The 25,398-nt window shown below is 44.1% G+C and overlaps 1 protein-coding gene across 1 annotated transcript in view; it reads left to right on the top strand.

Moving 5' to 3' along the window:
• The window catches only part of cdk15 (cyclin-dependent kinase 15), a 29,045-nt gene extending 6,635 nt beyond the window's left edge, over nucleotides 1-22,410 (top strand). The window contains exons 2-14 of the mRNA XM_072682865.1: nucleotides 3,819-3,850; nucleotides 6,962-7,099; nucleotides 7,237-7,331; nucleotides 9,306-9,385; nucleotides 10,424-10,518; nucleotides 10,803-10,865; nucleotides 10,968-11,091; nucleotides 12,183-12,303; nucleotides 12,555-12,648; nucleotides 14,099-14,162; nucleotides 18,964-19,012; nucleotides 19,299-19,441; nucleotides 20,635-22,410. Coding sequence (XP_072538966.1) covers nucleotides 3,819-3,850; nucleotides 6,962-7,099; nucleotides 7,237-7,331; nucleotides 9,306-9,385; nucleotides 10,424-10,518; nucleotides 10,803-10,865; nucleotides 10,968-11,091; nucleotides 12,183-12,303; nucleotides 12,555-12,648; nucleotides 14,099-14,162; nucleotides 18,964-19,012; nucleotides 19,299-19,441; nucleotides 20,635-20,747 — 1,211 coding nt within the window. The 3' untranslated portion in view covers nucleotides 20,748-22,410. The remainder of the gene's footprint in view (nucleotides 1-3,818; nucleotides 3,851-6,961; nucleotides 7,100-7,236; nucleotides 7,332-9,305; nucleotides 9,386-10,423; nucleotides 10,519-10,802; nucleotides 10,866-10,967; nucleotides 11,092-12,182; nucleotides 12,304-12,554; nucleotides 12,649-14,098; nucleotides 14,163-18,963; nucleotides 19,013-19,298; nucleotides 19,442-20,634) is intronic.
• Nucleotides 22,411-25,398: the final 2,988 nt, after the last annotated feature.

The following is a 25,398-nucleotide window of genomic DNA, read 5'->3' as shown; positions in this document are numbered from 1 at the left end:
GATATAAAAGATGGAAATTAAAAAGTAATCTTTTTTTAGAATATTAAGGCATATAAAATATTAAATGAATATTAAATATTAAAGGAATATTACATTTGAATAATTTTTCAAATTTATGTTCATTGGAAATCGAGTCATATTTTACAGTTCTGTGGCCCAGTGTCATCTTTTCATGGGGCCCAAAATCCCTGCCAGCGCTCCTGTGCCACAGTAATGGAAGTGTTTGCTAACAACCAAAAATAAGTCCAGTCAAGATATTCCTTCCTAAAGCTCCAACCCCTATTGGTTATCCACTAGATCCTTCATGGTTAAGGTGGTGGTGCTGGGGGTTACTTCAAGTAGGCCTAAGTTGCAGGACCACGGCAGTGGGTATATATGAGAGTAGGAGCGAGTTAAATATCAAGTTCATGCAGCATTATTAATGAAAATGAGCATATAAACATTAATCATCTATATAATAACCTATAGGGTCAAATCATCTCCTTTCAGTTCAACTTCATTGTCTAAATTTAATATATAAAAAAGAATTATGAATATATAAAAAGGCAGGTAAAGTCAAACTGATTTGTGTTTATTTACATTTGTGTTTAGGCATCTTTAGGCTGTGGTTGACCAATAGTTGATGTAGATGCCTGTAGACCAGTAGTGACGGTGAGAAGGTGAGACGTAAGCAGTTCGACCAATGGTTGATGTAGATGCAGGTACATGTAGACCAACAGTAGTGGTGAGAAGGTGGGACATAAGCAGTTCGACCAATGGTTGATGTAGATGCAGGTACATGTAGACCAATAGTGATGGTGAGAAGGCGGGACATAAGCAGTTCGACCAATTGGTGTAGCTGCAGGTACACGTAGACCAATCGTGATGGTGAGAAGGCAGGGTGTAAGCAGTTTGACCAATGGTTGATGTAGATGCAGGTACATGTAGACCAGTAGTGGTGGTGAAAAATCCGGACGTAAGCAGTTCGACCAATGGTTGGTGTAGCTTCAGGTATATGTAGACCAATAGTGGTGGTGAGAAGGCCGGATGTTAGCAGTTTGACCAAGGGTCGACGTAGATGCAGGTACATGTAGACCAATAGTGGTGGTGAGAAGGCCGGATGTTAGCAGTTCGACCAATGGTTGGTGTAGCTGCAGGTACATGTAGACCAATAGTGGTGGTGAGAAGGCCGGATGTTAGCAGTTTGACCAACGGTCGACGTAGATGCAGGTACATGTTGACCAATAGTGGTGGTGAAAAACCCGGACGTAAGCAGTTTGACCGATGGTTGGTGTAGCTGCAGGTACACATAGACCAATAATGATGGTGAGAGGGCGGGACTTAAACAGATGTGTTTAAGGCTGTATAAATCAATGCGAAATCCCAGTCTGGGTGAATTTTTCACACCCCAAAAAGAGGAGAGGTCTGGGAACAAGAGGACATATGATCGCACTAGCTTATGGCCTTTCCGACACTGTGTGCCACACTGCCATCTGTAAAAATAGACAGATGTCACACAATTTAGGCGTTGGGATGGTTCCTACTACTGTTTGTAACAAAGTAGTGCCTCATTCAGAGAGCCAGAGACTCACAAATGAGTGGTGGTGATGCAGCTGGGCCACTGCTGGCGGTCGCCCATGAACATCCACCCTTAAGGAAAATCAGTTGTGGCTCTAATTCAGTCTCAGCTGCTGTCCTGTCAGTGCTGTGCCAAGGAGGGTTTTTAGTAAATGAAATGTGGAGCGTCCCCACCGGGCCCCAATTATTCGGCGTTAATTGCCTCTTGCTTTAGTCACCTGACCTGTTCGTTTATGTGTCAACTTCCACACCAAGATGATATAATGCTCTTGCCTAAATCCTGTAAGGCCTGTTTTGGCTTTGGCAGTCACCCAGTGGGAATCAGAAAGCACAGGGCACTTCAGGCCTCGGGCCCTCTGACGCTAACGCTAACGGGATTCCTCAGAAACTTTTTCAGAAGCGGTTCGTCTCAGGGCCCCCACCTGTCAAATCACATCACATGTCTCTGCTACACCATAGTGACTAAAGGCCTGCTGCAAAGATACTGAGCAGGAGACATGCTCACACTCAGAGCCATGCTCTTACCCTCTCAAATGAGGTCCCAACAGCCATAACACCCCTGGAGATAAAACTAATTTGACAACTGTCCTCTCCCCTCATTTTCTCTCGACTCCTCTCCAGTCCTGTCCTCCACTCTTATCTCCTCTCCTCTCTTCCCTATTCCTCACCTCTTCTCTCCTGTCCTATCTCCACCCCCTTTCCTCTTATCTCATCTCTTTTCCTACAGTGTCCTGTCCTCTCATTTCCTCTCCTCTCGTCTATTCACCTCTTCTGTCCTCTTTGTCCCTCTCATCTCCTCTCCTCTCTTCCCTACTCCTCGCCTCTTCTCTCCTGTATCTCATCTCTTCTCCTATAGTGTCCTGTCCTCTTATTTCCTCTCCTCTCGTCTATTCACCTCTTCTGTCCTCTTTGTCCCTCTCATCTCTTTTCCTCTCCTCTCTAGTTATCCCCTCCCCTGTCCTGTCCTGTCCTGTCCTTTCTTCTCACGTCTTCTTTTCTCCTCTCCTCTCCTCTGTTCTTAGCCCCTCTGCTCTCTTTTGGTCTCCCCCCTGTCCTGATGTGTCCTTTCCTGTCCTATTTTTCTTCGCCCCTCTTCTCCTCTCTTTCTCTTCTTTGAACTCTTCTCATCTACTCTCCTATGATCTCTTGATCTCCCTGTCTTGCTTTGTCCAATCCTGTCCTCTTCTTTCTCTTCTTACTTCTGCTACTCTTCTTTCCTCTCTTTTGTCCTGTCCGGCCCTCTCTTTTCGTCCCCTTTCCTATCCTTTTCTCTGTCTTCTTTTCTGTCCTGTCTTGTCCTATCCTGTTCTCCTCATCATCTTCTCACATACGAAGAGTATCCCTTGTCCTGTCCTCTCCTCTCTTCACTTATCTTCCTATCACTTGTCCTCTCTACCGCTCTCCTGTCCTACGCTCTCGACTCATCTCAGTGTTTTGCTGTTGGTCTCTCCTTGTTACACATGTCATGTGGCTGCTCTCTGCTGGGACACCTGTTCTCTCTCAGAATGTCAGAGGTGTGCCATCTGGCCCTCAGCTCTCCTTGCCTTCTCTCCATTTTCCACCCCGTCCTTTCGTGTCCTTTCCTGTCATATCCGTCCCCTTTTATTTCTTCTTTTGCATTTTGTCCTGGCTTGTGTTTTCTTTTATGTCATACCCATCACTGTCCTGTCCTTCCCTTTTAAGTCTGTCCTCTACTGTCATTATCCCGTTCTATCATTTCATCATTCCCTTTCCTTTTAAATCCTCATCTATCATGCTGTCCTGTCTTTTCATGTCTTTTCTCATCATGTCCTGTCTTTTCATTATGCCTTTCCTTTCATCCTTTATTTCCAGCTTTAGCTCTAGTCTCCGGTCCTTGCCTTTCATTTTGTCCTGTCCTGTCCTGTCTCTTCATCCTGTCTTTTCTTATCATGTCCTCAACTGTCACTTCTGTTGATCTTGTCCTGTCATTTCATCATGCCCTGTCCCTTCATCAAAGTTCTGCCCTTCATTGTCCTGTAATTCCGTACTTTGCTCTGCTCCATCTTGTCCTATCCTTTTCTGTCCTTATCATTTTTCTTCCTTGTCCTTTTTTCCCTTAACTTTCCTGTTCTGTTCTGTCCTGTCCAGTCCTTCCCCAAATCATTTCTTCAACACTCATCTTACATACCACCTCCTACTTGTACAGTTTATCTGCATATGTGGAAGAATGTGTTCATGGTTACAACTGTCCAGTTTTTTGGGGTAAAGTGTCCTTTCTTTGTCTTTGCTTGTATTCCCAGGTTTGAAGCAGAGACATCTGGGCTATCATGAGGTAAGCAGACAACTGTCTCCACAGTCTTCAGAAACAACACCAGCATCATCTTAAAATTATTTAGACTTAACTTGGTGTGTTCCAGCATAGAAAAGCAGGTGATATTTAAAACACAGCACTGCCACCTGCTGGAGAGAGAAGACCTTTACAGGCACACACACACAATGCTCTTAGTCCAAATTAGTACAGATGAAGAATAACCAAAGCAAGAACATAGACCACATACCCAATCTCTTTATCACTCTCTCTCTCTCTTACACACTCTAACTCTCTCTCTTCTACTGATCACACACTCCACTTGTACTTAATCTTCATCACCACCAAAGGTAAAGGTGCACGTATTTGTCACTGTACTATGTACAGTATATATATACAGTCCTCCGCATTTAACCCATCTGGGCAGCCAACTCCAGCGCCAGAGGAGCAGAGAGGGTAAAGGGCCTTGCTCAAGGGCCCCAACAGCGGCAGCTTGCCGAGTCCGGGAATCGAACCCACAACCCTGTTATCAATAGCCCGGCGCTGTAACCGCTGAGCCACCACTGCCCTACACCAGCTGAATTGTTTAAGCAGGATTTTCATTTTTAGGCCTATTCTTTAAGCCTTTGGACAAAAGAGTCTCTCTCTCTCACACTCACACATAAACACACAGCTTTGCTGGAGACTTGGATTATGAACCATCACTCCACAATCAGGCCTTTTATACAGGACTTACATGCTCCAAAAGTACAGTACCTCTTCATTACTGCTACTGCTCTCTCTTTCTCTCTCTCTGTCTCTTACCCTCTCCGGCTACTCCTTCTCTCCTGTCTGCTTGAATAGACATGCTTGTTCCCATTAATACAGAGAACATGGCTGTTTTTGTGTTACTCTTGCGGACGAGAGATGGTCATAAGACCAGGCCGCTGCGCTGAACACACACACACACACACACACTCCTGCTGGTCATATGAGCGACAGGGCCGACCCACAAGAAGAGGGAGAGAGAGTGTAATGGAGGACTTGTTATGGAGGCTCCGGCTCTGGGGGTCTCTGTGTGTGAGGAAGTGCTGCTGGTGTTGTGGACAAGAGAAAAAGTCCAGGAACGGTCAGGAAAGGGTGGACGAGACTAGCGGCATAGGGACAGAAGGGCATGAGGAGGTGGAAATGGAAGAGAGGCCTTCGAGGAGCTGGAGTGTGTCGTCCCTGCCAGTCACTGAGGTAATGCCTGTGTATGCTCCAGTGGAGCGAGAAAGGGTGTTGTCACTCGTCAGTGAGCCATAACATCTAATTTAGTCGAACTGATCCGCCTTTCTGATTGGAAAATGAGCATCAGTACGTAATTAGAGATAAGGCCTTCAGTTTTCTTTCAGAAATGACAGATTTTGATTGAATTAGGGCATCACAGGGAATTCTTTTGATGTGTTTCTGCTGTAGATTATCATATCATCATGGCATCATAAGACGCCAAAGCAACAGTGATCTTTCCTGTAGATTATGATGTCAGAATAGGGAAAGAAGCAATCATAACAGTGATATTTCATATAGACAGTGATGTCATAATAGAGCAAAGAAACACTTAACAATTGTATTTCTAACCAATTATGAAATACGGCAGTTTGCAGTAATATTTGTATGGATCATGATCTCTGTGTGTGTACAGATCTATGTTACAACATATCTGTAGATTATGATGTCATAATAGGAAAAGAAGCAATCAGAACAATGATCTATCATATAGATTGTGATGTCTGAATGGGACAAAGAAGCAGTTCTAGCAGTAATCTTTTCTGTGGATTGTGATGTCATAATAGGGAAAAGCAGCAGTTATAACTGATCTTTCCTGTAGGCTATGATGTCATAAAAGGGCAAAGAAACAGTTGTAGCAGTGATCTTTCCTGTTGATTATGATGTAATAGGGGAAAGAAACAGTCATAACAGTGTTCATTGCTGTGGATTATGATGTCATAAAAGAGCAAAGAAACAGTTGTAACAGTGATCTTTCCTGTTGATTATGATGTCAATAGGGGAGAGAAACAGTCATAACTGTGATCATTGCTGTGGATTATGATGTCATAAAAGGGCAAAGAAACAGTTGTAACAGTGATCTTTCCTGTTGATTATGATGTCATAATAGGGGGAAGAAACAGTCGTAACAGTGATCATTGCTGTGGATTATGATGTCATAAAAGGGCAAAGAAACAGTTGTAACAGTGATCTTTCCTGTTGATTATGATGTCATAATAGGGGAAAGAAACAGTCATAACAGTGATCATTGCTGTGGATTATGATGTCATAAAAGGTCAAAGAAACAGTTATAACAGTTCTCTGTAGGTTATGGTGTTATAATAGGGAAAGAAGCAAACATAACAGTGATATTTCATATAGATAGTGATATGATATAAGATACACTTATAACAATTGTATTTCTAACCTGTTATGATGTCAAAATAGGGCAAAGAAGCAGTTAGCAGTAATATTTGTTTGGATCATGATTACATTACGACCCATTCAGATTCCACAGCTAGTACTTCTCTCTATTCTCTTCACTGGCTACACAAATTCTTAGACTTGATCTCAGTCGTCTCTGTCTGCACTAGCTTGCTGACATTTACTTCACCTTGAGTTCACATCTCTCTCTTTCTCTTTTTTCTTCCTCTCCTCCTCTTGTTTCCTCTATTCACAGGTTCTGTGAATTTCAATTTATGTTACTTATAAATAACATTATTCTTCTCATATTGCACAACACCCATACACACACACACACACACACACACACACATTCTCAATCGTAGGTTACCATACTTGTCTGTCTGGTCTGTCTGTTCTTAGGTTCCCAGCTATTAAAACTAGGATAAATAAACACTCATGATGCTGGGTTGGGTTTTTTGTTCATTTTCTATTGTTCACAGTCTTCTTCTTGGCAGCCACAGTACAAAAAAACACACTTCATGACTTGACAACTGCACACACAGACATATACAGTATACATATACACACTAACAGACACTTTAGCAGCATCATACTGAACCATGTTATTAAATCAGAGATAATAGATAGCTGACGTCAGGCTTCAGTCACAGTGTTGAATTATTAATCATTTTTAACGATCGTATCTGTCATCTCCCTCCCAAGCTGGGCGACTTGGACGGGGTTGAAACTCCTCAGCCTCACTGGTTCCACACACTGCAGGTGCGTAGACTGCGGGTGCAGCGAGGCCGCAGCAACAGTGACCCGCTGGGAGGCAAAAGCTTCCAGCAGGAGTTTCAGTGGGTGAGCACACACACACACACACACACACTGGAGTACTGGGAGCTGCAAAACTAGCCATAAATACACAATAACACCTGAAAGACCCTTAACTGCATCATATCAGAACAATACACTCACATTCTCTGCTGTATTCCCAGAACACAGGGCTGCAGTTCGGAACAGCCACTTCTTACCTGAACCTGGAGAAGCTAGGAGAAGGCACATACGCCACTGTGTACAAAGGAATAAGCAGGTCAGTAACACACAAACAGACGCACACAACCTCATATGTGCAAACCTAATAGTCTTCAGCCGTGGAAAGAGTCCAGAGAATGGGTTTATCACTGACCCCAGATGCTGTCCATCAGCCACAACACATTTCCTATCTAAGGTTTGCTTCTTTTATTCAGAATAGGAGATGCTGTGCTAGCATTGCTAACAATTACTGGAATTAGACTGTCCCCTAGCTCATCTCTGTAAATACAGGCCACAAACATATCTCTGAGCCCACTCAAAACACTAGATCTAGATCTCCATGCTGCTTTGCCATCAGCAGCCGGGGTCGGAGAGAGCACAATTGGCCATGTGGGTGGGTCTCTCCGTGTGGATAGATGGCGCACTCTCTCTCCTCATCACTCTACAAGCAATGCTGTCTGGCACAGGCGTCTGTTAGCTGGTGCAGTGTTCTTAAAGAAGGTCTCTATGGAAGGGTTTGAGGTTTTGGGACTTGAGTGGTCCAGCGGATTAATTGCGCTTTTACGATGATCAGAGGATTGCTAGCTGGAATCCTGGTCATGCTGCAAGCTATCAGCAGGCAGGGCCCCGAGAGAGCACAATTGGACTTGATCTCTCCAGGAGTGGGGAGATGGTACTTTCTCCACACATCACTCCACAGTGCGGTGTTGGCCGGTGCTGGCCGGCACTGGCATCTGCTGGCCATTGCATCAGAGCCGAGTATACATCGCTGTCCTCCAAGCGTGTTGGGTGCGTGGTGGCGTTGGGGGGACAATATGTATGGGGTGGATAATTGACCGTCCACACTGGGGAGAAAATGGGGGGGTAAACATCAGCAATAAAACTTTACAGGGAAAGGTTAGGGGGTTCAGAATTAGGAGCACCGTTTTAGCCTCAGGTCATTTTAGGACACATTTCGGTTTCAGGGTTCTTGCCTGTGTGGAGCTCTACTGTGGCTGACTCAGTAGTAGAAAAGTGCTGTGGTTGCCCTCTGCTGGATGAATGACATATCAATCAACCCTCAATTTCTCTTGCATTGACAAGCAATCACTTGCCTTCATAGTAAGTGACAGGCGGTTCTTACTGTACAGGCAGAACTGGGTATTTACTAAAAGTGATATAACCAGATACAACCAGTTGCCACAATGGCCTTGACAATTATCCTTTTTTACTATTAATCTATCCCTCTATTAGAGGTTGGTTGGAGATATGATTGGATAATGGTATTTAACTGTGTGACAACTATAAGAAAACTGGTCAAATTGGTATGACATGATAAATCATGACCAATATGGTCAAGTGCATAAACCAACTGACTTTAAAGAAGGGATGGAAGGACCTGACAAAAGTATTGGGACACCTACACATTAAATCTTACTTTATGTGGTCTGGCAGTTGGTGGCTGAGTTGCTCTCTGTGGTTCCTAAATGTTTCCCCTGTTCAATAATACCACTCACAGCTGACGGTGGGATGTCTAGGAGGGAGGATATTTCACCAGCTGACTTGCATTATGCAATGGTAGCATCCTATTACAGTACCTCATCCATTCTTTCACTAATGTGTGTAAAGACAGACTGCATGGCTAGGTGCTTGATTTTATACACCTTTGACAATTAGACTGAATGAAACAGCTGGGTTCAGTGATTAAGAGGTCTCAATACCTATGTCCATATAGTGTGAGGGCGGTCAGATTGTTCTGAGGTCAGTGTTTATAGGCACTATTTCCCACAATGAGCATTTCTTACGATGTGAACACAGAATTCAGAAGTTTGAGAACTTCTCTATGGTAAATAGACTCAAAAGGACGCACTTTACTCCTGAGCTCTTTGTTTAAGGTCATGCTTGTGACTAAACCCTGTTGTAGAAACTGACTATTAGCACACTTACATAAAGAAAAACAGCAGACCTGCACTAATACAAAACCCCCTTAGTAGCTAAGTTCCTTTGGCTGTAGTTGCAGCTCATGTGATGTGTGTTTCTGCTGTGCTTTAAGGATTAATGGCCACTTGGTAGCACTGAAGGTGATCCGCATGAAGACTGAAGAGGGCGTTCCGTTCACTGCAATCAGAGAGGGTAAGCGCAATATCTACCTGCTGTAGTAATAAGCCCTCATTGGCTGCCTCTTTCGATCCAACAGCATTAAAGGAATGTGGTAAAAAAAAATTCCATTTCCATTTACACAGTTTTTCCCCTTACCCTTTCCCTCTTACTGTACCTGATTAGCCAAGGCATGTTTGGTGTTAGTGGTTGGTGGTCACCTCTGTAAATACAGGCCACCAACATCTCTGAACCCACCCAAAACACATCCAGATCTCTTTTTGCTGCTTTGCCATCAGCAGCCAGAGGCTGAGAGAGCACAATTGGCCGTGTGGGTGGGTCTCTCATGATGGGCAGTTCAAAAAGAGGTGGTGGCTGGCTTCACATATGTGATGGCGATGTGTTAGGTCGGGAGGATTGCTAGTGCAAGGGGGAGCTCCGGACAGGTGGGGTAACTAGTAGTACCAAATTAAAGAAAAATGGGGAAAGATTTGATGATGAAATTTCTATATATATTTTTTTAATATATACATATGATGCATGAGGTTAGAGGAGCCAATCTCTAATCAATCAAGTGGATTTAGGGGAGCTTCTCCACCTGGCCAGGTGGTGGTGGGTGTCTATATGTAATAATAATTGTCACATATGTTTATATATATATATATATATATATATATATATATATATATATATATATATATATACCATACACTATATTGTGTTTGTGGACACCCCTACTCATGAATGCATTCACATGTTATGATAATGTTTCATATGTATTATATATAGTATGCGCACATATATATAGCATACACAATATGTCCAAATGTTTGCGGACACCCCTACTAGTGAATGCATTCAGCTACTTCCAGTTTCACCCATTGCTGACACAAATGTGCAAATGCCAGGCGTGGGCTAAAGGGGTATAAAGTCCCCCAGCATTGAGCTGTGGAGCAGTGGAACCACTGTGTTCTCATCAGCACAACCATGGAGAATTTTGAACCTGATAGGGTTCTCTGAGTACTAGGAAACACAGATTTTGTGTTACCGTACTGGTGTGTTTTCTTTTCCCAGCCTCTCTGTTAAAAGGCCTGAAGCATGCTAACATTGTGCTGCTCCATGACATCATCCACACGCGCGAGTCTCTCACCTTCGTCTTCGAGTATGTGGTAAGTACAGAGCACCATTCTCCCAGGTTTGTCTTCTCCGTATCCTGAAATCTTCAATGGACTTTGTAGGGCTTCATTAGGGCTTATAGATATTATATTACATACACTCTCACACTCAACAGTGACAATGTATACATTTTGGAATACCAGTAGTTCATTTGTGCAAAGGAATGTAGTTTTAACATAAGAATAATAACATTAATAGCTAATGTAGCTTAAATAGCACCCAGTGTGTGCAGAATAAGTAATGTAAGTGTCTTTTCTCTCTCTCTTTCTCTTCTCAGCAAACAGACTTGTCTCAGTATATGATACAGCACCCAGGAGGACTGCACTCGTACAATGTTCGAGTAAGACGATCCGTTTTTGCCTTTGGCTTCACGAGGCTTCAGTTCAAAGAAGAGGAAAGGACATAATCTCTCTCTTTCTCTCTCTCTCTTTCTCTCTATCAGATTTTTATGTTCCAGCTGTTGCGAGGTCTATCATATATCCACAGTAGGAGGATCCTGCACCGGGACCTGAAGCCTCAGAACCTGCTCATCAGCTACCTAGGAGAGCTCAAACTGGCTGACTTTGGTGGGTGTCTATATGTAATAAGGCAAGTCAAGTCAAGTCAAATTTATGTGTAGAGCTTTTTACAACTGTTGTCGTCACAAAGTAATTAGTAAAAGACAGAGAAAGAAATAACGTAAGACATGAAGGATCCAAGACCCCCAGTGAGCAGCCAACGGCGACAGTGGCAAGGAAAAACTCCCTCGGAGCTGAAGGAAGAAACTAGAGATAGAGAAGATATTAATAGTGGCAGACAGTTACGAGTCCTTTTAGGTTTTAACATGGTCATTTAAACAGGTAGCAGTGATAGGAGGGTGTGCCGCTGGTCTGGTATGGGTGGTGGAGGGTGGGGGGCATGGCCACCCAGCTGAGTGGGTGGTGGTGGGTGGACCTGGCCAGGTGGTGGTGGGTGTCTATATGTAATAATAATGTCACATATGTTTATATATATATATATATATATATATATATATATATATATATATATATATATATATATATATATATATATACCATACACTGTATTGTGTTTGTGGACACCCCTACTCATGAAGGCATTCACATGTTATGATAATGTTTCATATGTATTATATATAGTATATGCACATATATAGCATACACAATATGTCCAAATGTTTGTGGACACCCCTACTTGTGAATGGGCTTGGGCGTGGGTTAGAGGGATATAAAGTCCCCCAGCATTGAGCTGTGGAGCAGTGGAACCACTGTGTTCTCTGGAATGATGGTTGGTGCTCCATTCAGTACTTTTTTTGGAATGAGTTGGGGAGCTGTGGATGAGGTAGGGCGGTGATCATCCAACATCCTGACCTCATCTTAACACCCTTGTTGTTGAATGCAATCAAATCCTCACAGCAAGAAAATCCAGTAGAAAGCCTTCCCAACTCTTTTTTTTTTATAATAAGTATCTATAGGTAATAACAATGTCCCATACATAATACATATGTATTATACTGTATGAGTTCCTGTAAAAGTCTATGTGTAATACTAGTGTCTCATATTTATTATATTTAAGTGTCAATAAAGGGTCAGTCTATAAAAACAATAATAATTTGTAAGCAAACAAACACACTTTTCCTCTATGCCACACTGAGCAGGCCTGGCCAGGTCCAAGTCCATCCCGTGCCAAACATACTCAGCAGAGGTCGTGACTCTGTGGTACAGACCACCTGATGTTCTACTGGGCTCCACAGACTACTCCACAGCGCTGGACATTTGGTAAGAAAATACAGTTTTACAGCCATAACCAAACACACTCGCACACTGTCGGCCAAACAGAATGTTCATCAGCACAACACACTTACTGACGTCTCGTTTAACCATACTAGCACACTTTCCATACTAGCACATTGTTTTGCAGTGCTGTATTTGGCTCAAGTGTTTTATATGGGAGAAGCCTTCACACTCGTTGTTGATGACAGTTCTTTAGACTGAGCAGCTTTTAATGCAGATCTCGCTCTCTGTTGTAGGGGCGCTGGTTGCATTTTCATTGAGATGCTACAGGGGGCGCCAGCGTTCCCTGGTGTGGCTGATGTCTTTGAGCAGTTGCTGAAGATTTGGACAGTAAGTGTCTGTGTTTGTCTGGGCTGTGGAAACAGAGACAAAAGGAACAGCAGTAATAACACATCATCACATCATGGCATATACACCGACCAGCCATAACATTAATACAAGTGAAGTGAATAACATTGATTATCTGAGGGTTGGGATCTACAAAGTAGGCAGCAAGTGAACAGTCAGTGCATGAAGGGGATGAAGGCCTTAAAAGCAGGGAAAATGAGCAAGCATAAGAATCTGAGACACTTTGACAAGGCCCAGATTGTGATGTCCCAACGACTGGGTCAGAACATCTCCAAAACATCAGGCAGGTGGATTGACCTTTGCTATGCAGTGGTGAACCGTCTGTGAACCGGCAACAGGGTCATGGGGATCTTAGGCTGTGATCCATCGAGGCGCCACCTTACAGCTAACAGGACTTCTTACAGGAATCTGCTGCTAACGTCATGGTGCCAAGACGTCACAGGATGCCTTCAGAGGTCTTGTGGAGTCCATGCCTCAAATGGTGAGATCTGTTGTGGTGGCACAAGGGGGACCCTCTCAGTACTAGGCGGGTGGTGCTAATGTTATGGCTAATATCTGCATCCTAATCCTTAGATTAGTCAGTTTTGGGGTTTTTTGACAAAGTTTCAGCCGTTGGTTATCTAATCAGGCCAAAGGCATGTCACCAGTTGAAATTAGGAACTGTCAGCTGAATCGAATTTCCAAGCTTTTAAACCCTCTGACTCCTCAAATCTTGTGCTAACATTCAGCAACCATGGGCTCATTCAAGCAACTGTCCCCAAAGCAGGGGGGAGCTATGAGAGCTCCGGATCACTGGTCATGTTTGCTGTTGCTCGTTGCTGCAAGTGTCAAATCATCTGTTAAGGGCTTAAGATGGTGTTCAGAGTGGCTCAGTGGTCTAATGCACCACTACTATGGCCTGGGGATCAAGGGTTCATCTGCTGAGCCATGCCACTTTGCCATCAGCAACCGGAGTCTGAGAGGGCACAACTGTGCTTGCTCCCTCTCTCTGGGTGGATAGATGGTGCTCTCTCCCCTCATCACTTTTGAAGCGATGTTGGCCAGCACAGATGTCCGATAGCTGGTGCAGTGTAGCTGGGTACCCAGCGCTTTCCTCCGAGCATGTCGGCTGCCTGGCGCTGGCTGGCTGACCCTTGGCAGTGGCTGGCTGTTACGTCTACGTCCTTACCTTCCTAGTGTCAGGAGCATTATGGTTAAGGCTGAAAAGTGCATGGCTTCTACAGCAGGATAATGGTAAAATCCAAAATATTCCTCATAATCCAGCTCGGATCACCTGACAAGACACAGAGCCAGAGACCTTTGGAAAGGCCCTTTCAGGCTTCTGACCTGAATATCATGAAACATCTGTGAATATATATGTTATGTTTGATTAGCTACAGCTATTTGATCAAGGGTGCCTATTTGATCAATTCTGCCTTCTCTTGCTGTGCAGGTTCTGGGGGTGCCCACAGAAGAAAGCTGGCCAGGTGTGAGCGAGCTGCCCAACTATAAACCGGGTGAGTGGACGAGCTCTGTTCCACTCTGAGGCCCTGCTGGGTTAGTAAGGGTTAATGATGAGCTCACTTTTATGCTTTACTGCTTTTTACCCCACACACATTAAATCATCTGACTCAGCCATGCCTTAAACTCACTGTACACTGCAGGGGTGTGTGTGTACGTGTGTGTGTAGTTGACTTTGCTTGTCTATTAACACATTTTGTGAAAGGAGCAGACACTGGTTTATACAGTAAGAGATTAACAGTCCCAGTGTGCGCACATATACACACACACACACACACACACACACACACACATATATATAGTTTAAACTATGTTACTTATTTATTTATTTATTTATTCTATCCAAATACAAAAATTGGTTCTATGTGTGTATGTGTGAGGAGGAGTGTGTGTATGCTATAGTACAGTGGATCTTGGCTTGCAGTGCCATTAAAAGGGCCTTTTCATGGAATGTGACCCCTTTTCCTCACTTTTGGTGAAATAAAAACAATGTTACAGTCAAAAAGTCCAGCAATAAGCTGTTCACACAGAATATTTTCAAAAGCAGAGGGAGGGAAATCCCCATTTTTTTATTATCTGGATATGTGTGGTTGGGGCCTCGTTTGAAGGCAAAATAACAGGGTTGTAAAACAGCATCTGAGCATTTCTACCCCATCCAAAGACACATTGAGCTTTTCTCTGGACCCAGGTCTGCTGTCTTCGTGAGTTTGATACGTTTGGTCAAAAGTGTGAAAGCAGTTTTCGAGCCCGGGAGTGGCCCAGAGAACCGATCTCTGGTCCTTCCAAAGTCTGAGGTCTGAGGTTCGCTTCTAGTGAAAGCCGCAGGTGTGGAAGCTATCTGACTCTGAATCTCCCAGCACCACACGCATTGGTTCACATGACTGCTTCAACTTGCCGTCTGCATAGCTAGAAACCATCTCCCGCGAGAACGACTCCACGATTCCAGGTAAACGGACAGCGGACGAACCTAGGTTCTGCAGAAATGCGTGGGGAAAAGTGACGTTCGGAATTGCGCAATAGAATCTTCTGTGTGAAAGTGAACCAGTGATAATGAGCCCCTCAGCCAAGAATCGAGCCAAGAATCGGTCCTGGGTGCTGACCTGTGTATTCGGGACCTAAAAATACTCAATAAATGCATTCTATGGCATCTTGTTAAACACATAGGTTTGGACTCCTGCAGAGTTGTAGGGGTGTAAAGTGTGTTTGTCATTTGTAATGTAAACGTCAGTTATTTTGGTATGCAAACCTACACAATTGCTATAATTAGACATCGGGGAAACCTAAAAACAGTGAAAAAGTAGGATATGGGCCCTTTAAGCAAACTGATATAAAGTGTGTATTAGAGCAGTGAATTCACAGATTGCCGCTGAAGCCCTTTCGCTGACTTGCATGTGAGTGTGTGTGAGACTGTGTGTGTGTTAGCGCACTGCAGGTTTGGCTGAGCTAACACGGTACAAGCTGACTTCACACCCTTGAGTCAGACACAAACACACACCTTCACACACGCCAAACAGAAAGGTGTGCAGTGGGGGGGTCTGGGGGGATTTGGCAAGGTTTCCTAAAAACACTCATGAATCTAATAGACTGTGAGTGACAACAGATGGGCTTCAGTGTATAGCTGTGCAGCTGTATAGCAGATCTGTTAGTAAGGATGGTGCTCGTAAAGTGGACAGTGAGTGAAGATATATGCTGTAAAATAGCAGCTTCAGAATCATGTTGATGATACACTGGCTGTAACAGGGAGAATGGCGTCTCCGTCATTCCCACTCTAGGCCGGAACGCTGCTGCTGCACTATGGGGCATTGGTGGAGCTGCAGGAGAACCTCTCAGCAGAACTGTGTAACACTGCATAACCCAAGTCATATTAGAGTAAAGTTCTGTAATACTACTCTACCACCTCGGCCCACATGCTTCTTTCACTGCAGCTTATCAGCAAGTGCTGTAAAATTTGTATTTACAGCAGTGGAGTAAAGGTGAATGACACTCCCAGACTGTAGGGGGAGCCCAGGAGTTTTTTTTCAGACTTCATATTAAATGATCAAAGTATAAGCCATAACATTAAAACCACTGACAGGCAAAGTACATATCATCCAGCCAGTGAACCGTCAGTTCTTGAAAGTGAAAATGGGCAAACGTAAGAATCTGAGCCACTTTAACAAGAGCCAGATTGTGATGTTCTAGACGACTGGGTCAGAACATCTCCAAAACATCAGGGCAGTCTTGTGGGGTGTTCCCTGTATGCAGTGGTCAGTACCTACCAAAGGTGCTCCAAGGAAGGACAACCAGTGCTGACAGGGTCAAGGCGCCCAAGGCTCATTAATGCGATCCGTGGAGGCCCCACCCACCTCACAACTTCTCTGCTGCTAACGTCTTGGTGCCAGATACCACAGGACACCTTCAGAGGTCTTGTGGAGTCCATGCCTCGGTGGGTCAGAGCTGATTAGGTGGCATGTGGGGACCTACACAATACTAGTACAGTGGTTTTAATGTTATGATGGTGCTGATGGTGTATATTGTCTATATAACTGTGAAGAAGAGAAGAGAAAGTCGAATGACTGTGTATGTGTGTGTGTGTGAAGAGTGTGTGAGTGGGAGGGTGTATTCTATGTCTGAGTGGATCTTGGCTAGCAGTGGTTTGTCAATAAACATACACTGTATAACATCTGTTCCATAGCAGCAAAGTCACAGGGAGGTGTTGAAGCCCTTCCACTGACATGCATGTGTGTATGTTCCAGGTTAGTCCTGAACCAACACCTTACAAGCTGACATGTTTAACCTCTTGACCCCTAAGCCTGGTCTATAATTCAGCTTTTGACCCTTAGGGCCCTGCACAGGTTTTCTTTAAGTAATGTCCTTCATTCATTATAGAGAGATTGGGGAAGATGTGTTCCTGACTGATAAGACAAGTACTGCATGGCTTCTCCACAACCTGTGTGTAGAGGGCTGAGCTCTCAGACTTTGTTAGAGTTATGGCTTGTTCATAGGGCTGGGCAATATGACAATATTTTATCGTATTGTGATTTTTGTTATTTTGTTATTGTGATACACAGTATGCTTTTGTCAGAGCTTAAAGTACACTGTTCAACTGCATCTACTGATATTGTCTGCAGTCACGTGTATCTCATTAAAAACATTCTGTATGGTGAAAAGATCTTTTGTGATACAATATTTTGACCATATTGCCCACCCCTTCTTCTTCACATAAAGAAAGACAGGGAATGCAAATTAATACAAATAAGTTCATTACTTTGACTTCTCAAACCTTGCCATGGGCTCCTCTAAGCAGTTGCTGTAGCGCTCTGAAAATTACAATAGCTGATGCCCTCAAAGCAGAAGGGAGCTATAAGCAGATAACACTTTCAGGTAGCAATTTCCTCAGTTTGTAGTGTAGATAGGAAATGTCAGTTAACAGAAATGGTGGCGGTCAGGTAGAGGGTAGAAGGAAAAATCCCCCGTTTCACTGTAAATGACTTTCTGGAAGATTTTTTTTTCTTCAGTTGGATTTTTACATGAGGAAACTTTTTGTTGACCAGGACAAATCCCATAGAGCTCAGACTAGAAAACAGGGCAAGGTGCAAAATCAATACACCTAAAAGTAAATAACTAAAAATAATAAAAATAACAATGAAAAAAATAGAGGAAAAAGAAAAGTCAATGAAAGAAATATGTCCATAAAGGTGACCAGATCCTCCAGAAACAGTCAGATTTTTTCTGTAAATCATGCATTAATTTGAGCCGTGTTCAACTGTGCAGTGACACCTGCACAAATATGGCCTCTGTGGAACAGTCATCAGATAAAATTTAGATGAATTGTAAACAGAACCTCGCCAACAGTTAAGCAGTTGTGTTGCAGCCAGTGTCACAGGGAACGTTTCACTGTTGAAGGGAAAACTGGATTCAATCAAATACCTGCAAATTCTGGAATAATGACCCTTAATACACCTTAAAATCCACAAAAGAAAACCTCAAGAGGCGTAGCTGAGGGTTTGCCATGGTCCTCAGAATCCCCTATACATCTAAGCATCGTTGAAAATCTGTGGCTGGACCTCTGGAAAGAGCAGAGCAGAGCAGAGCAGCAAGACGACCCAAGACGAATGGGAGAAAAACCCCCAAACAAGAACTGAGTGTTAGCATCTATAATAAACGAGATTCAGAGCTGTGAGACTTGCTGTGATCGTTTTTTGTTGTCTATCAATACTGCAAAAACTAAAAATCAGGGACACACTGATACCAGTATACCAGTATACACAGTAGACTGTATCTCTGTGTCTCTAGACATCGTCCACCAATGAGGCTTACTCCTCTAGGATCTGTATTAGCTGCTTGCTAAAGTTCTAGCCCTTCTGAAAAAGCCAAGCCATGTGTTTTGAAGTTATAGACATGCTGTGTGGAGTGTATGGCACATCCTGCCTCTCTCTCTCTCTCTTTCTCTTGCTCTCTCATTGACGGTCTGACTCAGGTTTAGGCCCAAAGCCAGTCTCTCAACCACAACCAGGTGTGCTAGGAGGTGAATACAGCCTCACACAGAGTAGCTTTTAGAGAGGGAGAAAGACAGAGTGAGAGAGACTGGGTGGCCGTCTACTCGGAGGAAGGAGAGAGGGGCCGGGCAGAGAGAAATGTGTCCATGAGATGGCCAAGTGTGTGGGTTCCAGGGCGTGCGAGGTCACGTTTGGCCTGGAGAGAGAGAGAGGGAGAGAAGCGAGTGGTTTAGTGGAAGACGCTCAAGGCGGAGGCCGCCGGTTTCAGCTTTCTCCACGCACTGAGAGTGTGTGTGTGTGTGTGTGTGTGTTCCTACAGAATGGTTCCTGCCCTGCAAAGCCCAGCAATTCAGAGATGTCTGGAAAAGGTAATATCAGTTCAGCTAAACATAAGTATGTGTGAGTGTGTGTGCGCTCACATATGTGTGTGTGCATGTGTCTGTGCTCGTTCCAAGATTGAACAGAGGGGTCTTTGTGTAGTCAACCACCCCCCCCCCCTCCAAAACTTCCCCCCCTAGCCCAACAGCAACTTCCCTTATATGAAAGCCTGACCCATACCTTGGCCTCTGTGTGTGTGTGTGTGTGTGTGTGTGTGTGTGTGTGTGTGTGTGTGTGTGTGTGTGTATGCACATGTCTGTGCGTGTTTTGGCTCAGATTTGCACAGTTGCCCTATAAGACGGAAGACCTGGCGCAGCAGATGTTGATGATGGTCCCCAAGGACAGGATCTCGGCCCAGGATGCACTGCAGCACCCCTACTTCAGTACCCTCCCACCCCCAGTGATGCAGCTGCGGGACAGTGAGTGCTCCCTTACCCACACTATAGCACAACCTGCCTTAAAGGGATAGTTCAAACCCTTCAGACCATCTGGAGACGGAATGTAACTGCTCTGATAGCATCCATTGTTGTTGCCGTCTGGTTTAAAGGCAACATTATGCAGCAATGTTACCTTAAAATTGCAGCTTCCGAATCATGTTGATGGTACACTGACTGTAACAGGGGAGATTGGCGTCTCTGTCATTGCCACTCCAGGCCGGAAGGCTTCTACTGCACCATGAATCTGTGGTGGAGCTGCAGGAGAACCTCTCAGCAGAGTCATATTTGTGTCAAACACAGTCCACATGCTTCTTTTACTTCAGCTTGTCAACAAACGCACATGTACACGTGCTTTGTATTTACCACAGTGCAGCAGGATAAACCCTTTTTAATACTATTGATTTTAGAAGAAACACTGAATGAGTAGGTGTCCCTATACTTTTGTCCAACAAAAGTAGTGTATGTCTAAATGTGACAAATGTGCAGACAAAATTTAAGCCAAGCAGAGGTGAAGCTTGCCCTTTGAGTATGTGGGAGCACGTCTACGGAAATTGGACAAAGCCTGCCGTATCCAACCATGTCAAATATTTTAACGTAAGCATAGTGATATGATAGTAAAATTATAATGCAGTAATAATTGTCACTGTAGAAAAGTAGAGATTTTATTCAAGTTATAAAGTTATATAACATTAGCTAGCTTACTTGCACTTATTTGTTTAGGTAAAATTAGCATACCATCCTACGGTCCTGGTCTTGCATATATAATAGTCTACTAGTCTACACAAGTCTATTAGAGGGTACTTAACAAGTCCCTGTGAATTGAGGCTAGCTACATTAGCTGCATAGCTCCAGTGCAAAACTAAAAAACACCTGAGAACTCCTGACGCCAAACATGTCTCTGAAAAAATGTACTGTTCGCCAAACTGTCTCTTTTAGGGAGTTACATAAGCGCTTCAGTGTTCTGGGAAATCCTATCCTGTTGTAGAGGAGATCAAAGAAAAGGAGCTGTCACTTAGCATCCACATCACCATGTGCCGATAAGGCAGCTAGATTACGAAACCTGCGTGTGTGTGTGTTGACCTCTGTTCCTGCATGTCTTCTACTCTCACGCCCTCCCTTTCTCTCTCTCTCTCTCTCTCTCTCTCTCTCTCTCTCTCTCTCTCTCTCTCTCTCAGCTGTATCGATTTTTAAGGTGCCTGGTGTGAGGCTGGAAACGGAAGTGAGGGACATCTTCAGCCCCAGCAGGCGAATGAAACCCTCCCTCGTTCCCTTGGGCAAGTGCTGGTGAGAGGCCTCCGTTGGCCCACGACGACCACACGCAACTTTGTAGGACAGAGAGACAGAAAAAACAAACTCACTATACTTCATACAGCATGGCAGTCCGTCGATTTATGTGTTGTCCTATCGTGGAGCCCCATTAACAGTAACAAGCGTGACCGTTACGCCTTGAAGGAGCGGCCCAGTGTCTTTTCTCAGACTGAGTGTGGTCAGGGTTTTACGGTGTTCAGTGGCCTGTGGGCCGGTGGGATGCTGTGGACGAGGGATGCTCTCGCAACCTGCCGGGAACGTCATGCAAACTGCACTTGTACTTTCGGTACGGTATTTAACTCCCTCCTTTAAAAAAAAATGTGATGCTTCGGATTCATTTGATTCAGATCCACACATCATTTCCATATGAATCAAAGTATGAATCATAAATCTGCATAGTTTTGTCCTTTAGCTGACCTACTTCTGGTAATACCTGTGGTAAAGGGACAGATTGTATTCATGTGGAAACAATGTGTACCTCATCAATCCTGTTAATTCAGGGCTTCTGTTTTTTTAGGGCGAGAGAGTATAGGCAATAAGAGAGAGAGAGAGAGAGAGAAACAGAGAGATAAGGAGATAAAGAAACACCATCACATAGACAGGTCATGACCGTATGTGAACAAGAGCTGGAATCAATCCCAGATATTTCCAGGTTCAGAGAGCGAGAGATGGACTAGTCCAGTTCGTGGCCTGGCTTGTGGACCAAGTTCAGCTGATGATTCAGTGACCTGGATGAGTGATGACCACCACACTCAAAGCTCTTTCGTTACACTGTAGAAAACTACAGTAAAATTTACAGTATGGTTACAGAACAGTAAGCTTGTGAGTTTATCCAGTGACTCAGTGGGCTATGTTATGTTATGCTATGTATTCCTATGAGCCAGAGTGCCCATTGTACTGTACTGTAATATTACTGTAAAAATTACAGCAGCTTTTTACAGTGTATCCATCCAGATCCTTTCAGGTGATGTGCCAAATTTCGTTTTTTGCCAAATACCATTGGAAGCGTACCTCATTTGATGTGTAGCTGTAGTGTCTTTGCACGCCGCACGGCCTGTTCCTCTGTATGACACCGAGTCAATCCTGTAATCATACATACATACATTTTAAGGTAGTATTTTTACAAGCACATAGGCCTACACAGCTTGAAGCGTGTAATGGTTCCCTCGGGATACGGTTTCTTCCAGATACAGACGTCACCGGGCAGAAGCCAAAGAAGTCAGAGTGGCTAACAATAAATGAAAACGAACAGCCAAAAATTATTGTGCATTAAGCATTGTGCAGATAACGTGCTGTCATGCTAATTGGTGCCTTCTACCTTCCATTCACTGTTAGCCACGTTAGCATGTGTGTTTAAGCTAAAACCAGCGTTGAAATCTTTGTTTGAGGAGCCTCGGTTCAAGCTGGACTTTCCAGGAGATGCTAGCGACACTAATGAGGGCGGAAGGTGATTATACTGTATCATCTGCACACATGGAAGGCCTGAATCATCACAGTGATTTCATTTCCTTCCAGGTGTGTAACACACGAGCTGAGGTCACAGCTGGTGTGTGTGTATGTGTGTGTATCTGTGTGTGTATGTGTGTGTGTGTCTGCATTTGCTGGGAATCTGTTGTTTGTTAATACAGAAATAAATATCTCATTTGGCCGGATGATGCTCCTTGATTTCATTGTCGCGGGCCAGGATGTGATGGGTCTGATTAATCACAGTCAGGTTGGTTGTGGTTATGAAGGGAGTTTAATACTGTACTTGATGAAATCATCAAATGGGCTTATGCAAGACTGGGATTTCAGTTTCTCAGGAGGTAGGATTTCATACACACCTGCAGGGTTTTAGAATACATGCATGCACACACACACATTAGCTTGTATTCCTGTCTTTGTGGGCTATGATTTTTGGGTTATTATTGAAGAAAGTGCCTGTATTGGTACTGCTCTTTACAGGTCTTAGCTTAGAAGGCTGGGGTCAGAGCTTAGGGTCAGACATACTACAGACAGCACCACTGGAGCAAAGAGGGTTAATGGCCTTCCAAGAGACCTTTATTGGTTACAACCCTGTAATCAATAACCCAGTGCTATAACCACTGCCCCTATACTTCTATGGATGAGAGCAACCACACGTCACTTCCCTGTTATCCCAATGACCATGCACTCCTACTGGGTGAAAACAAACCCAATCATATTGTGCCAACAAATTAAAAATGTAACGGATTTGCTCATACACCCTAGTTTACCATTTTCTGTGCTTCCCCAAAGAGCGAAGGACAGCAAAAGGAGAGATCGGTGGCTTCAGGCCATCTGCAGAGAGGATGAAAACAGTAAACTGTGGGACCCGGCCAGTCAATACATGTACTGTGGACGACACAGTTCATCGCAGGTCAGTTAGCTAATGATGCTACAGTCAACAGGTATATGGTTAAATGTCAGAGTACTGATTGTCGATGCTGCACTTAAAGAGCAGAACGTGGAACCTAGTGAGAAACCAGCACCAGCTATGGCTGCAGTCGGCTGAATTTTCCCTCTGGTTTGTTGAAACCCAGGTACCAAAACAGCTTCACCTGCCCATTCCCTGAAGGGATTTTTACATCATCCAAATGTTTGCGTGAGACTATATACAGTATGTACTGTAGACATATAATTATACATTAATACAATCCAGTACGACAATATGGATCATATCTGGCACGCAATTAAAATTTATGTCTGCAGCGATAGAATACAGCAGCATTAGCAGCACGCTGGCATCACCCAGGATCGCTACAGTGGCTTTGGCATTGCTATCAACATTGTTAGCATTGCTATGCTACTCTGCAGGCCACCAGCCTCGTCCAGCATCGCTGTGGCAGCTTTAGCATCTTTAGCATCCCAGCCTCCACCAGCATCTACTCTGAGGGAAAGGCTTGAGTCCTTTACCAGACAGGGTCACATGAAATGCTACATGAAGCATAATAGAGGTCATTTTAGGCCACATAACCTTTTTCACAGTAGAGCAGATATTTTGGTCCCCAAATTCCTGGATAGATTTGGTTCTCCGGTGGTTATTTATTATAGGTGTGTGACAGTTCACAATGTTCCGAAATGGAGCCTCACTTCCATACACTTTTCGATACAGCAGGTAAACCCACCACACACACCTTTGATTGAACCAGCTCCATTCAATTTCCTCATACCCCAAGACTCAACCCTTTCTCCTGCCACTAATATCCCAGCCAAAGGAGGGCGCTCTACCACACATCTGCTCACTAACACTCACAAGTTCACTCCTCAGACTTTCCCACAGCTCCTCCAGTGTGCTGATCTCAGCACATCTACACACACCCAGTGTGCTGAGTTTCCTCTGGAGGACGGCTCTCTGAGGAGGGAGTCAGCGAGCTTTGATGGAAGCGTTCAAGGCCGCTAAATTAAAAGCAAGCGGTGCACACTTACTCATAATTCCCTCCACATTTGTTTAGCTAGGCTTAAATCACTCTGATGTGGTCTGCCAACCTGGCTGATCCTTGCTCTAGTGCTGTTTGGATATTCATTCATAGCAAAGTAGGAGGTTGTGGAAATATTAAGTTATTAATCGTCATCGTTTCTCTTAATGAAGAACTGCAGCTCTTAAAAAATAAAGGTGCTACAAAAGGTTCTTTAAGCGAGGCCATAGAAGAACCATGTTTGTTCTTTAAGAACCTTCCTACCCAACATATGGGGCTCACACAGGGGGAACAGTGGGCTAGGTGGGTTTGTAAAGGTGTCGTTACTTGGACCCAGTTGGGCTTCACAAATGGGCCTAATTGTTACTGCCCACCCTAATCTTACATGGGTTCCGTCTAGGCCCTTAAGTGCAGTGTACAACCCAGATGGGGCCCATGCTTAACCCCTCTTGGTCCCATCACTGACCCTGGTGGGCATCCATATGTGGGGCCAACATGGAACCTGAGGACAAAACCTTCTGGTTTCTCGGTGGGCCACCCATACAGGCCCCACATTGACACATTATCTGGATTTAAGGGATGGTTTACACCAGGCAGTACCTGCGTTTTGGTGATCGGATCATGATCGGATTTTGCTTGACCACATTTGAAGTGTAAACGGTGGTTTCAGAGCTGGTCTGAGCTAGTTTTTGATGGTCATGGTGGTTAAAAAGCTGGACTTCCAGACAAAAACAGCTGGTTAACCAGCTCCTGACCAGCAAAATGTTTGTTGCATTTGATTTTGGTCATCCGAGGTAAAGCTGGTCGACCATCTCTTGCAAAAATTGTTCCTTATGGTCCCATAAATGGTTCTTCTATGGCATCACCCAAAGAACCCTTCATGACAGCCTTATTTTGAAGAGTGTGTGGGTCTAGACGGTTATTAGAGCTCTGCAAAAGGATAAAAAGGTGTATGGTGTTCACACACAGACACATACATACACACACACACACACACACACACACACACACATACATACACACACAAACACACACTCCGACGCATATGCCATTCTCAGAGCCCAGAGATGCAGATCTGTTTCATACAGGTGGTGTTACACTGAACCAGCCTAGGGGAACAGTCGTCCACAAACACAAAGACACTGAACACTGCTCTGTGTGTGTGTGTGTGTGTGTGTGTGTGTGTAAGGAAGCATGTGTTTAGAAGTTCCTCTG

Source organism: Salminus brasiliensis, chromosome 7 (assembly GCF_030463535.1).
Source record: "Salminus brasiliensis chromosome 7, fSalBra1.hap2, whole genome shotgun sequence".
Classification (NCBI taxonomy): Eukaryota; Metazoa; Chordata; class Actinopteri; order Characiformes; family Bryconidae; genus Salminus; species Salminus brasiliensis.
Note: the sequence above shows the minus strand (reverse complement) of the source record. Positions and strands in the feature narration are given on the sequence as shown.